This window comes from Bombina bombina, chromosome 6 (genome assembly GCF_027579735.1).
Source record: "Bombina bombina isolate aBomBom1 chromosome 6, aBomBom1.pri, whole genome shotgun sequence".
NCBI lineage: Eukaryota > Metazoa > Chordata > Amphibia > Anura > Bombinatoridae > Bombina > Bombina bombina.
In genome coordinates, this window is record NC_069504.1 from 692594656 (window position 1) to 692613067 (window position 18412).

Here is an 18412-nt window from a genome sequence, read left to right on the forward strand (position 1 = left end):
GCCTGTAAAATAAAAATAAACCCTAAGCTAGCTACAATGTAACTATTAGTTATATTGTAGCTAGCTTAGGGTTTATTTTATAGGTAAGTATTTAGTTTTAAATATGAATAATTTAGTTAATGATAGTAATTTTATTTATATTTATTTTAATTATATTTAAGTTAGGGGATGTTAGGGTTAGGGTTAGACTTAAGTTTAGGTGTTAATAAATTTAATATAGTGGCGGCGACATTGGGGACGGCAGATTAGGAGTTAATAAGTATAATGTAAGTGGCGGCAGTGTAGGGGCGGCAGATTAGGGGTTAATAAGTATAATGTAGGTGGTGGCGTAGGGGCGGCAGATTAGGGGTGTTTAGACTCGGAATACATGTTAGGGTGTTAGGTTTAAACATAACTTTCATTCTACTATAGGAATCAATGGCAGCAACTTTCAGACTCCTATTGATTCCTATGGCATCCGCCGCCTTCAGGTACGCTTGGCCGGGAAAAGAGTGGCGAGCATACCTGGTAGTTATTTGATAAGTAGCATAAGTAGTCAGATAGTGCCGAATTTGCATTGGGAACATCTGTAGTGACGTAAGCATTGATCTGTGTCGGACTGAGACCGGCAGATCGTATGTTACATCACAAAATTCTACTTTTGCCGGTCTGTAGCCTTTGATAAATAAGGCAAATCAGGCTCGCCACAATTACGCTGCGGAATTCCAGCGTATTTGCGGTTGACGTCTTGATAAATAGGCCCCATTGTCATCACAAGACATCCTCATCAACACTCAGTATCGATATAAATGCCATATGCATCTTGGCAGGATAGCCATACTTCTTCAGGCACCTAAGAACAACAAGATCTACAAATGGGGTGATTTCTTATTTCATTTTTCATATTTGATTGTATTTTTCACTTGCACAGTCATGATTGTCACTAACAGTAGTGGCGTTATGAAAATCATGTTTTTAAAGGAGAGAACCTATCTAAGGGCCATATTACAAGGGGAGTGCTAATTAACGCTCCCGCTCAAGCGTTAATTGCGCTAGAAGTAAACTTTTTGTGCTCGCCCAGATGTGCTATTTTTATGAATTGAAAGTAAACTGTTTTCAATAACACATTAACCCAACAAGCGCAAGAAGCCGAACTTACAATATCATGTGCGCATTCAAGTATTCCCCCATTGAAGTCAAAAGAAAATAAATTGGAAAAAATCGAACACCTTACTCTCGCACAAACCCGATCACATATTCTCATGTGCGCTAACCCGACATAAAAATTTTAATATTTCACATTCCAATGTCCTGCAAATAGCAGAATATGTTCTATTTATTCATAAATAAATAAATATATCTATAAATATATATGATTTTTTTGTACAATATATAGCTATACCTAAATATACTGTGTGTGTGTGTGTGTGTGTGTATATATATATATATATATATATATATATATACTGTATATATATATATATATATATATATATATATGATTATATATAATCAAACACAAGGGGGGGTTTGGTTAAGCACACCACAAAAAAACCATTTTAAAGTTTTTAAAATACTAGCACACATATTGTGGGAGTGCTGCCAAAAAGACCAAAACAATAACAAAACAACAGAGAGGGTTGGCGCACATCTAAATACTTGAATCCACATGTTTATAACATTTACAAGCAAAATTATATTTAATTTTTGCTGCAAGACTTTGTCTATATATCTTTAAATAAAGTTGGGATCTTAGTCACACAATATGGCCATATTCTGCTAAGCCAGTCTACCACTTACAAGGTGTCCCAAAGTCAGACTGGTCCTAACACTAGTCTGTTTAGCTTTGCTGGGCTGAGTCATTCGATTCTAATATTAAATACAGAATTCCAAAATTGCAGTGCTATGCCTCAAATCATGACTGCACAGAATGAAACTCCCTAGCTTTATATGTATATATATATACCATAGTCACATTATACTAGTCAGTTTACCTTTGCTGGGCTGAGTCATTCGATTCTAATATTAAATACAGAATTCCAACTTTGCAGTGCTATGCCTCAAATCATGACTGCACAGAATGAAGCTCCCTAGCTGAGTATATATATATATATATCAAGATCACATTATATGGAATACACCTGGGCTCCTGGGCTGGGTGGTGTGCATTAACCAAAGGGATTTGGTCAACTCCCTATTATAGAATCAAACACAAGGGGGGGTTTGGTTAAGCACACCACAAAAAAACCATTTTAAAGTTTTTAAAATACTAGCACACATATTGTGGGAGTGCTGCCAAAAAGACCAAAACAATAACAAAACAACAGAGAGGGTTGGCGCACATCTAAATACTTGAATCCACATGTTTATAACATTTACAAGCAAAATTATATTTAATTTTTGCTGCAAGACTTTGTCTATATATCTTTAAATAAAGTTGGGATCTTAGTCACACAATATGGCCATATTCTGCTAAGCCAGTCTACCACTTACAAGGTGTCCCAAAGTCAGACTGGTCCTAACACTAGTCTGTTTAGCTTTGCTGGGCTGAGTCATTCGATTCTAATATTAAATACAGAATTCCAAAATTGCAGTGCTATGCCTCAAATCATGACTGCACAGAATGAAACTCCCTAGCTTTATATGTATATATATATAAATATACCATAGTCACATTATACTAGTCAGTTTACCTTTGCTGGGCTGAGTCATTCGATTCTAATATTAAATACAGAATTCCAACTTTGCAGTGCTATGCCTCAAATCATGACTGCACAGAATGAAGCTCCCTAGCTGAGTATATATATATATATATCAAGATCACATTATATGGAATACACCTGGGCTCCTGGGCTGGGTGGTGTGCATTAACCAAAGGGATTTGGTCAACTCCCTATTATAGAATCAAACACAAGGGGGGGTTTGGTTAAGCACACCACAAAAAAACCATTTTAAAGTTTTTAAAATACTAGCACACATATTGTGGGAGTGCTGCCAAAAAGACCAAAACAATAACAAAACAACAGAGAGGGTTGGCGCACATCTAAATACTTGAATCCACATGTTTATAACATTTACAAGCAAAATTATATTTAATTTTTGCTGCAAGACTTTGTCTATATATCTTTAAATAAAGTTGGGATCTTAGTCACACAATATGGCCATATTCTGCTAAGCCAGTCTACCACTTACAAGGTGTCCCAAAGTCAGACTGGTCCTAACACTAGTCTGTTTAGCTTTGCTGGGCTGAGTCATTCGATTCTAATATTAAATACAGAATTCCAAAATTGCAGTGCTATGCCTCAAATCATGACTGCACAGAATGAAACTCCCTAGCTTTATATGTATATATATATACCATAGTCACATTATACTAGTCAGTTTACCTTTGCTGGGCTGAGTCATTCGATTCTAATATTAAATACAGAATTCCAACTTTGCAGTGCTATGCCTCAAATCATGACTGCACAGAATGAAGCTCCCTAGCTGAGTATATATATATATATATCAAGATCACATTATATGGAATACACCTGGGCTCCTGGGCTGGGTGGTGTGCATTAACCAAAGGGATTTGGTCAACTCCCTATTATAGAATCAAACACAAGGGGGGGTTTGGTTAAGCACACCACAAAAAAAACCATTTTAAAGTTTTTAAAATACTAGCACACATATTGTGGGAGTGCTGCCAAAAAGACCAAAACAATAACAAAACAACAGAGAGGGTTGGCGCACATCTAAATACTTGAATCCACATGTTTATAACATTTACAAGCAAAATTATATTTAATTTTTGCTGCAAGACTTTGTCTATATATCTTTAAATAAAGTTGGGATCTTAGTCACACAATATGGCCATATTCTGCTAAGCCAGTCTAAATATAATTTTGCTTGTAAATGTTATAAACATGTGGATTCAAGTATTTAGATGTGCGCCAACCCTCTCTGTTGTTTTGTTATTGTTTTGGTCTTTTTGGCAGCACTCCCACAATATGTGTGCTAGTATTTTAAAAACTTTAAAATGGTTTTTTTGTGGTGTGCTTAACCAAACCCCCCCTTGTGTTTGATTCTATAATAGGGAGTTGACCAAATCCCTTTGGTTAATGCACACCACCCAGCCCAGGAGCCCAGGTGTATTCCATATAATGTGATCTTGATATATATATATATATACTCAGCTAGGGAGCTTCATTCTGTGCAGTCATGATTTGAGGCATAGCACTGCAAAGTTGGAATTCTGTATTTAATATTAGAATCGAATGACTCAGCCCAGCAAAGGTAAACTGACTAGTATAATGTGACTATGGTATATATATATACATATAAAGCTAGGGAGTTTCATTCTGTGCAGTCATGATTTGAGGCATAGCACTGCAATTTTGGAATTCTGTATTTAATATTAGAATCGAATGACTCAGCCCAGCAAAGCTAAACAGACTAGTGTTAGGACCAGTCTGACTTTGGGACACCTTGTAAGTGGTAGACTGGCTTAGCAGAATATGGCCATATTGTGTGACTAAGATCCCAACTTTATTTAAAGATATATAGACAAAGTCTTGCAGCAAAAATTAAATATAATTTTGCTTGTAAATGTTATAAACATGTGGATTCAAGTATTTAGATGTGCGCCAACCCTCTCTGTTGTTTTGTTATTGTTTTGGTCTTTTTGGCAGCACTCCCACAATATGTGTGCTAGTATTTTAAAAACTTTAAAATGGTTTTTTTGTGGTGTGCTTAACCAAACCCCCCCTTGTGTTTGATTCTATAATAGGGAGTTGACCAAATCCCTTTGGTTAATGCACACCACCCAGCCCAGGAGCCCAGGTGTATTCCATATAATGTGATCTTGATATATATATATATATACTCAGCTAGGGAGCTTCATTCTGTGCAGTCATGATTTGAGGCATAGCACTGCAAAGTTGGAATTCTGTATTTAATATTAGAATCGAATGACTCAGCCCAGCAAAGGTAAACTGACTAGTATAATGTGACTATGGTATATATATATACATATAAAGCTAGGGAGTTTCATTCTGTGCAGTCATGATTTGAGGCATAGCACTGCAATTTTGGAATTCTGTATTTAATATTAGAATCGAATGACTCAGCCCAGCAAAGCTAAACAGACTAGTGTTAGGACCAGTCTGACTTTGGGACACCTTGTAAGTGGTAGACTGGCTTAGCAGAATATGGCCATATTGTGTGACTAAGATCCCAACTTTATTTAAAGATATATAGACAAAGTCTTGCAGCAAAAATTAAATATAATTTTGCTTGTAAATGTTATAAACATGTGGATTCAAGTATTTAGATGTGCGCCAACCCTCTCTGTTGTTTTGTTATTGTTTTGGTCTTTTTGGCAGCACTCCCACAATATGTGTGCTAGTATTTTAAAAACTTTAAAATGGTTTTTTTGTGGTGTGCTTAACCAAACCCCCCCTTGTGTTTGATTCTATAATAGGGAGTTGACCAAATCCCTTTGGTTAATGCACACCACCCAGCCCAGGAGCCCAGGTGTATTCCATATAATGTGATCTTGATATATATATATATATACTCAGCTAGGGAGCTTCATTCTGTGCAGTCATGATTTGAGGCATAGCACTGCAAAGTTGGAATTCTGTATTTAATATTAGAATCGAATGACTCAGCCCAGCAAAGGTAAACTGACTAGTATAATGTGACTATGGTATATATATATACATATAAAGCTAGGGAGTTTCATTCTGTGCAGTCATGATTTGAGGCATAGCACTGCAATTTTGGAATTCTGTATTTAATATTAGAATCGAATGACTCAGCCCAGCAAAGCTAAACAGACTAGTGTTAGGACCAGTCTGACTTTGGGACACCTTGTAAGTGGTAGACTGGCTTAGCAGAATATGGCCATATTGTGTGACTAAGATCCCAACTTTATTTAAAGATATATAGACAAAGTCTTGCAGCAAAAATTAAATATAATTTTGCTTGTAAATGTTATAAACATGTGGATTCAAGTATTTAGATGTGCGCCAACCCTCTCTGTTGTTTTGTTATTGTTTTGGTCTTTTTGGCAGCACTCCCACAATATGTGTGCTAGTATTTTAAAAACTTTAAAATGGTTTTTTTGTGGTGTGCTTAACCAAACCCCCCCGTGTGTTTGATTCTATAATAGGGAGTTGACCAAATCCCTTTGGTTAATGCACACCACCCAGCCCAGGAGCCCAGGTGTATTCCATATAATGTGATCTTGATATATATATATATATACTCAGCTAGGGAGCTTCATTCTGTGCAGTCATGATTTGAGGCATAGCACTGCAAAGTTGGAATTCTGTATTTAATATTAGAATCGAATGACTCAGCCCAGCAAAGGTAAACTGACTAGTATAATGTGACTATGGTATATATATATACATATAAAGCTAGGGAGTTTCATTCTGTGCAGTCATGATTTGAGGCATAGCACTGCAATTTTGGAATTCTGTATTTAATATTAGAATCGAATGACTCAGCCCAGCAAAGCTAAACAGACTAGTGTTAGGACCAGTCTGACTTTGGGACACCTTGTAAGTGGTAGACTGGCTTAGCAGAATATGGCCATATTGTGTGACTAAGATCCCAACTTTATTTAAAGATATATAGACAAAGTCTTGCAGCAAAAATTAAATATAATTTTGCTTGTAAATGTTATAAACATGTGGATTCAAGTATTTAGATGTGCGCCAACCCTCTCTGTTGTTTTATGATTATATATAGGTATAGATATATACATATATATATATATATATATATATATACTGTATATATATATATATATATATATATATATATATATATATATATATATATATATATATATATATATATATATATATATATATATATATATATGAATATCTATTTATAAATACATAGAACATATTCTGCTATGTGCAGAACATTGGAATGTGGATACACACTATAACACTTTATTAAAAATAATTATTGCATAAATATGTTTTTTCATGTTTTCATCTACTTAACTGGGAAGGGCTCCAATGCACTGATATATATGTCTATATATGTATTTATGTAATAATTCTAATAATCATTCTAGCGTAAATCGTGTTTTCTTTCAACTCGTAATATTAGCGATAAGCCAGATGAGGGCAAACATCCACAATAAACCCCTTATGGCTTGCGCTCCACTTGCAATCTCACCATAACTATCTGGCAATCTGCTTTCATATGATAATGGAGCACCATATGAATGCAGATGCCTGCAGTCCATGATGAGCAAGCCTGCTGGAGCTTTCTGAAAGGTTGTATCGTATGACGTATATCTACATCTGATTGGTGCTGTTTAAAGTACTGATCGAAACCCTCAGAGCACTGCTAGTCCCAAAAGGAATATGCTTATGATCTAACCTTCAGCACTAGTCACATAACCTAGCGCTGCTGATTGGATCAGAAGCAGTTTCATAGCTTTGCATTATATTGATGAAATTACATTCTCTGAATAATTAGAGAATTTAATTTCATCACTATATGAGATAAAAATGTGCCTGTAAAATGTGCAGTAATTAAATAATGATACTTTATCTCCAACATATTCCTAGTAATTCAATTATAGGGCACAAATGTGTTGAGGTCACTGAAGAGTAGAAAGAAAATAATAGAAAGCATAGCATAATTCTGTATTGTGAATGTGTCAAACACCAATAACATTCATATTCACACTTGCCAGAGCTGCTCTACCTCTAAGATATGTTCTGTAAGGAAATACCACTAGATGCCAGGATCTCTTAAATGAAATACTTTAATTAAAACATATTGTTAAAATACATATGGCACTTAAAGGGACATGAAAACCATTTTGTTTCTTTCATGATTCAGATAGAGAATACATTTGTAATCAACTTTGTAATTTACATTTATAATCAATTTTGTTTCATTATCTTGCTATTCTTTCTTGAAGAAGCAGCAATGCACTACTGGGCACTACCTGAACCTATTGGTAAGCCAATCACAAGAGGCATGCATATATGTGTGAAACCACCAATCAGCAAAAAGTTCTAAGTTTCTGAGCCTATGTAGGTATACTTTTCAACAAAGGATACAAAGAGGACGAAGCAAATTAATTAAAAGAGGTTAAATGAAAAGTTGTTTAAAATTGTGTCCACTACCTGAATCATAAAAGAAAAAACTTAGATTTCCTGTCCCTTCAAAAGTCACTCAGGGTACAAGAAAAAAAAAATCATCAGCAAGCCATTAAAAGCCAAATGTCCAGATTGTAAACATATCCACACCTGGCATGTGTCTGTTATATTGTATCACCTAGACTTGGATTACGATACTTCAACAAGTATGTTGATTCTCCGCCCCTCCTGGTGACGTCCCCTCCCCCTCATTTCATCAATATAATGGCCCTCTAATGGACGATTGCATCTCCAATCTATATATTGCTACCCTTCCCAGAACCTTTTGAATATGTTGCTTAATGAGATAAGAGCTTGTATGTGCATTAAAAAGGTACAGTAAACTCTAAAAATTTGATTGTGTTTATGAAAGAACACTATTTAATTTATCTGCATAAAAAGTTACGTTAAAGATGTTTCTATTAATTTTAAAGCTAACAGGAAGTCTGTGTTCTTTTAAAACTTAGGCCCGCATTACAAGTTGTGCGGTAAACCCGTTGCGTATACACCGCGCGCAATGGGGCCGTACCACTATTTCCATTGGGCCACTGTTACAAATTACTATAAAACTTTCTTTCTTTCATGTAATTAGCAAGAGTCCATGAGCTAGTGACGTATGGGATATACATTCCTACCAGGAGGGGCAAAGTTTCCCAAACCTCAAAATGCCTATAAATACACCCCTCACCACACCCACAAATCAGTTTTACAAACTTTGCCTCCTGTGGAGGTGGTGAAGTAAGTTTGTGCTAGATTCTACGTTGGTATGCGCTCCGCAGCAGGTTGGAGCCCGGTTTTCCTCTCAGCGTGCAGTGAATGTCAGAGGGATGTGAGGAGAGTATTGCCTATTTGAATTCAATGATCTCCTTCTACGGGGTCTATTTCATAGGTTCTCTGTTATCGGTCGTAGAGATTCATCTCTTACCTCCCTTTTCAGATCGACGATATACTCTTATATATACCATTACCTCTACTGATTCTCGTTTCAGTACTGGTTTGGCTTTCTACTACATGTAGATGAGTGTCCTGGGGTAAGTAAGTCTTATTTTCTGTGACACTCTAAGCTATGGTTGGGAACTTTTATATAAAGTTCTAAATATATGTGTTTAAACATTTATTTGCCTTGATTCAGGATGTTCAACTTTCCTTATTTCCAGACAGTCAGTTTCATAATCCAATTTTTTTCTTACCTTAAAATTTGACTTTTTTTCCTGTGGGCTGTTAGGCTCGCGGGGGCTGAAAATGCTTCATTTTATTGCATCATTCTTGGCGCGGACTTTCTTGGCGCAAAAATTTTCTTGTCATTTCCGGCGTCATACGTGTCGCCGGAAGTTGCGTCATTTTTTTGACGTTTTTGCGCCAAAAATTGTCGGCGTTACCGGATGTGGCGCCATTTTTGGCGCCAAAAGCATTTAGGCGCCAAATAATGTGGGCGGCTTTTTTAGAGCTAAAAAATTTGAGCGTCATTGTTGTCTCCACAATATTTAAGTCTCATTATTTATTGCTTCTGGTTGCTAGAAGCTTGTTCATTGGCATTTTTTTCCCATTCCTGAAACTGTCATTTAAGGAATTTGATCAATTTTGCTTTATATGTTGTTTTTTCTATTACATATTGCAAGATGTCTCAAATGGACTCTGAATCAGAAGCCACTTTTGGAAAAACGCTTAACTGAGTTTCAGTTCTACCAAAGCTAAGTTCATTTATTTTTATAGTATTTATGCTTTATATATTTTCTTTTCTTACAAGAAATATTTAGAAGACTTATAAGAAATATTTTTCTGATTCTATGTTAAAGGCTTTGTCTGACTTTGTGCCTTCTAATAAAATCTTTAGGTCTTTTTCACTTCTTTTTTAATTATTGAAGTTTCAAATGACCAACAACATACTGATTTATCCTTCTCTGATGATGTTTTTTTCTCTTTCAGAAATTTTCTTCATCAGATATTGACACTAACAAATCTACTTTTTTATTATTTTTCAATTATTAAAGTACATTTGTTCTTTGTTGAAAAGGTGTTGATTATTTTGGATATTAAGGTAACTAGTTCTTTAAGACTAGCTGACATTATTTCTGCCTATTTATTTCTTTAGAGGTTTTCTTTCCAATTCCCTATACTAGGGAATGGAATAGGCTGAGAATTTTCTTTTATTCCTTCTTCAAAGGTTTTAAACTATATTCTTTGCCAGCAGTTAAACTCAATTTGGAGGGTTCTCCAATTTATTGGGGCTATCTCTAATTCTACTAATTATGCTATTGTTTCTATAGCAAAATAGTATTTATTTTCCTTTAGATAGTTGTATCTTATTTATGGAAAATTATTTAGTTTCAGGTACTTTTCTTGGTCCTGTGATTTATTTGGATATTGCAATTGCTTCATTTTCTCTGTTTACTTTAAGATCAAGTATCAGATTATGATTTATTTTAGCATTGTTAAAGGGACAACATTTACTAGACTAGGTGCTGTTGCATTTGTCTTGTTGTTTTGCATTTGGGTACTGTTGAAGCATGGCTGGGCACCCATGGGGTTCAAGCGCTGCTCAGACCTGGAATCTTCTGGGGTATTTCTTCCAGTTCCTTTTGAGGAACCGGGTTTTGGAGTTTTATTCAAACTATTTTGCCTTGTTATGGTCTTTGATAGCATTATTTGTTTTCATTAGATACAATAAATGCATATTTTCATTTTTCTGTTTTCATTCAGATTATTTTCTGAGGATGCGGAATCTCATATGATTCACTTACTCTTCAGGACATAGTTAGAGGATCTTCTTTTCTAAAGCTCTTGATTCCTCACACAAGGGTCACCTTTTTTAGGTTTCCAGATAGTTTGTGTCACTGTCCTTGTCTCTATCAGACAAGGGATAATGTTATTGGGTTCCGTCTATCGGTACCTTTAGTCTCTATTATTTCCTTCAGTTGCTATATATGCATAGAAGTTTTAGGTCTTATGGCCACAGCATTGGATTCAATTCCCTTTGCTCATTTTCTCTTGAAAGAACCTTTCCAGTCTTTTATAAATGTTGTTTCTTCAAGAACATGGTTGGAGGATCAATTTACCAAAAAGTTCGTTTGATTCCTCAGACAAGGGTAACCTTTTTAGGTTTCCTGATAGATTCAGTGTTCTTGATTCTGTCTCTGATGGACAAGAGGCGTTTGAAATTGGTTTCAGCTTATCGAAACCTGCAGTCTCAATCATTCCCTTCGGTAGCCTTATGCATGGAAATTCTAGGTCTTATGACTGCTGCATTGGACGCGATTCCCTTTGCTCGTTTTCACATGCGACCTCTTCAGCTCTGTATGCTGAACCAGCATAATTTTGCGATGTACGTGCCGTATTCCAGCTTGGCTGGTAAGGGGCAGGTTAAGGCTTCTTTGAAATTTATTTTGTCCAAATTTCTTTGATTTTATTCCAGCAAGGCTAACACTTTCTTTAACTGTGTTTCTGTCCTATATATTTTGGGTACTGTTGAAGCATGGCTGGGCACCCATGGGGTTCAAGCGCTGCTCAGACCTGGAATCTTCTGGGGTATTTCTTCCAGTTCCTTTTGAGGAACCGGGTTTTGGAGTTTTATTCAAACTATTTTGCCTTTTTATGGTCTTTGATAGCATTATTTGTTTTCATTAGATACAATAAATGCATATTTTCATTTTTCTGTTTTCATTCAGATTATTTTCTGAGGATGCGGAATCTCATATGATTCACTTACTCTTCAGGACATAGTTAGAGGATCTTCTTTTCTAAAGCTCTTGATTCCTCACACAAGGGTCACCTTTTTTAGGTTTCCAGATAGTTTGTGTCACTGTCCTTGTCTCTATCAGACAAGGGATAATGTTATTGGGTTCCGTCTATCGGTACCTTTAGTCTCTATTATTTCCTTCAGTTGCTATATATGCATAGAAGTTTTAGGTCTTATGGCCACAGCATTGGATTCAATTCCCTTTGCTCATTTTCTCTAGAAAGAACCTTTCCAGTCTTTTATAAGTGTTGTTTCTTCAAGAACATGGTTGGAGGATCAATTTACCAAAAAGTTTGTTTGATTCCTCAGACAAGGGTAACCTTTTTAGGTTTCCTGATAGATTCAGTGTTCTTGATTCTGTCTCTGACGGACAAGAGGCGTTTGAAATTGGTTTCAGCTTATCGAAACCTTCAGTCTCAATCATTCCCTTCGGTAGCCTTATGCATGGAAATTCTAGGTCTTATGACTGCTGCATTGGACGCGATTCCCTTTGCTCGTTTTCACATGCAACCTCTTCAGCCCTGTATGCTGAACCAGTGGTGCAGGGATTATACAAAGATATCTCAATTAATATCTTTAAAACCGATTGTTCGACACTCTCTGACGTGGTGGACAGATCACCATTGTTTAGTTCAGGGGGCTTCTTTTTGTTCTTCCAACCTAGACTGTGATCTCAACAGATGCAAATCTGACAGGTTGGGGAGCTGTATGGGGGTTTCTGACAGCACAAGGGGTTTGGGAATCTCAGGAGGTGAGATTACCAATCAACATTTTTGGAACTCCGTGCAATTTTCAGAGCTCTTCAGTCGTGGCCTCTTCTAAAGAGAGAGTCGTTCATTTGTTTCTAGACGGACAATGTCACAACCGTGGCATATGTCAATCATCAAGGAGGAACTCACAGTCCTCTGGCTATGAAAGAAGTCTCTCGAATACTTGTATGGGCGGAATCCAGCTCCTGTCTAATTTCTGCGGTTCATATCCCAGGTATAGACAATTGGGAAGCGGATTATCTCAGTCGCCAAACACTACATCCGGGCGAATGGTTTCTTCACCCAGAGGTATTTCTTCAGATTGTTCAAATATGGGGACTTCCAGAAATAGATCTGATGGCTTCTCATCTAAACAAGAAGCTTCCCAGGTATCTGTCCAGATCCAGGGATCCTCAGGCGGAAGCAGTGGATGCATTGTCACTTCCTTGGAAGTATCATCCTGCTTATATCTTTCCGCCTATAGTTCTTTTTCCAAGATTCTAAAGGAACGTTCGTTTATTCTGCTGGTGGCTCCAGCATGGCCTCACAGGTTTTGGTATGCGGATCTTGTCTGGATGGCCACTTGCCAACCGTGGACTCTTCCGTTAAGACCAGACCTTCTATCGCAAGGTCCTTTTTTCCATCAGGTTCTCAAATCCTTAAATTTGAAGGTATGGAGATTGAACGCTTGATTCTCAATCATAGAGGTTTCTCTGACTCTGTGATTAATACTATGTTACAGGCTCGTAAAACTGTATCTAGGAAGATATATTATCGAGTCTGGAAGATTTTCATTTCTTGGTGTTTTTCTCATCATTTTTCTTGGCATTCTTTTAGAATTCCTAGAATTTTACAGTTTCTTCAGGATGGTTTGGATAAGGTTTGTCTGCAAGTTCCTTGAAAGGTCAAATCTCTGCTCTTTCTGTTCTTTTTCACAGAAAGATTGCTAGTCTTCCTGATATTCATTGTTTTGTACAAGCTTTGGCTCGTATAAAACCTGTTATTAAGTCAATCTCTCCTCCTTGGAGTTTGAATTTGGTTCTGGGGGCTCTTCAAGCTCCTCCGTTTGAACCTATGCATTCGCTGGACATTAAATTACTTTCTTGGAAAGTTTTGTTTCTTTTGGCCATCTCTTCTGCTAGAAGAGTTTCTGAATTATCTGCTCTTTCTTGTGAGTCTCCTTTTCTGATTTTTCATCAGGATAAGGCGGTGTTGCGAACTTCTTTTAAATTTTTACCTAAGGTTGTGAATTCTAACAACATTAGTAGAGAAATTGTGGTTCCTTCATTGTGTCCTAATCCTAAGAATTCTAAGGAAAACTCGTTGCATTCTTTGGATGTAGTTAGAGCTTTGAAATATTATGTTGAAGCTACTAAGGATTTCCGAAAGACTTCAAGTCTATTTGTTATCTTTTCCGGTTCTAGGAAAGGTCAGAAGGCTTCTGCCATTTCTTTGGCATCTTGGTTAAAATCTTTGTTTCATCATGCCTATGTCGAGTCGGGTAAAACTCTGCCTCAAAGGATTACAGCTCATTCTACTAGGTCAGTTTCTACTTCCTGGGCGTATAGGAATGAAGCTTCAGTTGATCAGATTTGCAAAGCAGCCACTTGGTCTTCTTTGCATACTTTTACTAAATTCTACCATTTTGATGTGTTTTCTTCTTCTGAAGCAGTTTTTGGTAGAAAAGTACTTCAGGCAGCTGTTTCAGTCTGATTCTTCTGCTTATAATTTCAGTTTTTTTCATTATAAGATTTAAAACTTTATTTTGGGTGTGGATTATTTTCAGCGGAATTGGCTGTCTTTATTTTATCCCTCCCTCTCTAGTGACTCTTGCGTGGAAGATCCACATCTTGGGTAGTCATTATCCCATACGTCACTAGCTCATGGACTCTTGCTAATTACATGAAAGAAAACATAATTTATGTAAGAACTTACCTGATAAATTCATTTCTTTCATATTAGCAAGAGTCCATTAGGCCCACCCTTTTGTGGTGGTTATGATTTTTTTGTATAAAGCACAATTATTCCAATTCCTTATTTTTTATGCTTTCGCACTTTTTTCTTATCACCCCACTTCTTGGCTATACGTTAAACTGATTTGTGGGTGTGGTGAGGGGTGTATTTATATGCATTTTGAGGTTTGGGAAACTTTGCCCCTCCTGGTAGGAATGTATATCCCATACATCACTAGCTCATGGACTCCTGCTAATATGAAAGAAATGAATTTATCAGGTAAGTTCTTACATAAATTATATTTTTCTCGTGCGGTATGGTGCAGTAAGCCACATACCGCACAGAAACCAAGTTCCGACTTGGCGAGCTTGTGCATGTATTCCCACATAGAGATCAATGGAGAAAAAATGTTGGGAAAAAAACCTAACATCTGCAATTGCGAAGTCGCTATTGCATTTTTACATTCCCCACTGAAGTCTATACAGAAAGAACACCCTAACATAAGCCCCTAGTCTAATAACCCCTAAACCACCGCCCCACATCACCAACAATAAATAAACCTATTAACCCCTAAACCACCGCCCAGACCACATCGCCAACACTAAATAAACCTGTTATTTTTCAAGCGGCAAAGACATACCGCAAAACTTGTAATCCGGCCCTTAAATCTTATGAGCTGAGTGACTACTCCCTGGTGAATAAGCAAAACTTTAATTATTTATTGGTGGACAGTAACATGCGCTCAAGCATAATTTTTTTTTTCAACACAGTAGCATCCACTTTACAAAAAAAAAATGCTTTCTTTTAGATTCATAAAAGAAAAAAAATATATGATTTGTGTCCCTTTGAGTGCTAAGCCATTTCCCACCTGGGTGCTAAGCTGGATTTGAGCTTTTTTTTTATTTTTATTTTTTTTAAATATATACATTTTTTTCCCCCCCAGATCCCCAAGACTTATACCGTTGGATGGGTCTTGGGGGTTTGTAGCTTTGTAGATGCCTGAGATACAGGCTTCTAAGCAGCATGCCCCCATTTCCCTATATTGTATATTGTAATTTTTAAATAAAGTTGTGCAGTGACATCATCACGTCATTGTGCGTGACTTCACCACGTGAATCATGAAGCCCCGGCGATGCTTGTCACTATACAGTCCAGATCACCGGGGTGGGAGTCAGTGGGAGCCCCCATATTGCCCTCAAGGTGGGTGAGTGCTAGCGACGACTCTGAGCCATCATCAGCACCTGACTGGGGCAATTTGCGACAGCTCAGAGCCGTCGTTAGCACTCAAAGGGTTAAAGTAAGCTATTCTGAATACATGAATACGGTAACTTTTATATTTCTATGTCATATATATCTCAGTCATTACCATTTATATGATTTGATTCCACAGATACATATTGCATTACTGGATTTCATAAGGATGGACAATATACATTTACTTTTAAGAATACTGACAATGATCTCTATTTCGCATACGACAACGGCAAGTTTGTTTTAAAGGTGAGTTCTGCTTAATCTATCTATTTCTTGCAGTTGCATAATCTTTTAAAGGGATATGAAATCCAGAATGTTTCTTTAATGATTCAGAAATAGCATGTGGTTTTTCACAGCTTTCTAATTTACTTTTCTATCATGAAATTGGCAAGAGTCCATGAGCTAGTGACGTATTGTAGATACAATCCTACCAGGAGGGGCAAAGTTTCCCAAACCACAAAACAGGGCCGGTGCTAGGATTTTTCGCCACACAGGTGAGGATACATTTTGCCGCCCCCCCAATTACATGCCATCCTAGTTAAAGGTATATGAAACCCAATTTTTTTAGAGCATGAAAATTTTAAGCATCTATCTAATTAACTCCTATTATCAATTTTTCCTAGTTCTCTTGGTATCTGTATTTAAAGCTTAGGAGCTGGCCCATTTTTGTTTAAGAACATGGGTAGCGCTTGCTTATTGGTTGCTAGATTCAAATCAAACACTGGTTGTGCTGCATAGCAGATCAGACAGTGGTTGTGCTGCATAACAATTATATATATATATTGGAGTTGTAGCACTAGGGAAATAGAGACATCTTAGATTGAGAAAGTTAATGTCCCAACAAAAGGAAGAAAGTTATGGATTACTGTTGTGGGTGAAAATTCACACACACAGTTATACACACACTCACTTACACACACACTCACTTACACATACACTCACTTACACACACACTCACTTACACACACACTCACACACACACAAACTCACTTACACACACACAAACTCACACTTACACACACACTCACTTACACACACACAAACTCACTTACACACACAAACTCACTTACACTCACACACACTTACACTCACACACACACTTACATACACACAAACTCACACACACACACACACTCACTTACACTTACACACACATGTTCATAAACATGAAAAGAAGGAAGAGGGCGACTCCTAGTGCAGGTCAATCATTCAAATGGGCACCCACTGGTAGCTACCAATAAAATGGATACTCACATGGCCTAAAGCACACTAAAGTGCTAGTGAAGCGAGCTAGGACTATTGTAGTGGCCCAGCGCACATAAACTCATAGGTTGTAGTCTTATTCCAGGAACCTCAGTAAGAAACAGGAGACTTCAGTAAAATAAAAAAATTACTTTATGATCCAAAAAAGTTCATGTACAGTTAATCAAATAAAATACAAAGTGATAAAAAATCAGTAAAACACGCTACGCGTTTCTCAGCGCTAACCACGCTGTTTCTTCAGGCAGGTAGTCATATTTAGAGAAGGGCACTAGGACCATGTTACTTTAGAAGAAGGTACACAGTTTGACCCTGCTTATCAGACAGGTCCAGGGTCCCTGACTGAGGATCTGTGTCTGAACTGCAACAGTGATCACAGACAGTGAAGGCAGCTTGCACGCAGAAACTGCTCTTAGTCAACTTGAAACACTGGGAGCAGTTGCTGCGTGCTGCAGGACACAGGAGTTTTAAAGCTGCCTGCTTTTTAGTTTTTTGTTTGCAGTGTAGCTCCTAACAGCACATACACAGATCTCCATGACTAAACTCTGCAGAAAATCAGCAGGTTTAGTTCAGGCTCAGCAGACACTTTTGCAAGGGTCAAACAAACTCACATAGTGACGACCAGGGCCCCCATTACATATTTGCACATTTTTGGTATCCTATATACAGTGCTGCATATAAATGCGGCACGTATATTTCACCCGTCGGACGTAGTTTTTTGACCCATAGACTAACATAGAAAAGATGCGCAATTTGGTATCCAATATCCAGCGCAAGGACTTACGTGGCGAAAATGGAGAAATCTTACTCCATTTTCACCTCGCCATAAAATGCAGCCGTAGCAAGCCTTGCGCTGAGTATGGGAGCAGTGTAACTCCCTAAAATGCCTGCAAATAAAAACTAACACCTAACGCATGCGCAATGTCTATCTACCTGTCAACCGAAATCCCCCACCGCAATAACTAATAAAGTGTTTTAACCCATAAACCGCCATAGCCCACAACGCAATACACCTATTAAAGTATTAACCCCTAAACCGCCATAGCCCACACCACAAGTCACCTATTAAATTATTAACCCCTAAAACGCCATAGCCCACACCGCAAGTCACCTATTAAAGTATTAACCCCTAAACCGCCATATCCCACAACACAATAAACCTAACCCCTTACCTAACCCCCCTAGCCTAACCCCCCCCTAGCCTAACACCCCTTAAATTAACTAAAAATACCTAATTTACAAAATACTAAAGTTACTCATAAATTACAAAACACTCACACTACAATAAAAATAAAAATATACTAAGTATAAATTAAAGG

At 37.2% G+C, this 18412-nt stretch overlaps 1 protein-coding gene across 1 annotated transcript in view; it reads left to right on the plus strand.

The window, feature by feature from the left end:
* LOC128663454 (uncharacterized) overlaps positions 1-18412 on the plus strand; it is a 552883-nt gene that overhangs the window by 422652 nt on the left and 111819 nt on the right. The window contains exon 6 of the mRNA XM_053717787.1: positions 15970-16079. Within this exon, the coding sequence (XP_053573762.1) occupies positions 15970-16079 (110 nt within the window). The remainder of the gene's footprint in view (positions 1-15969; positions 16080-18412) is intronic.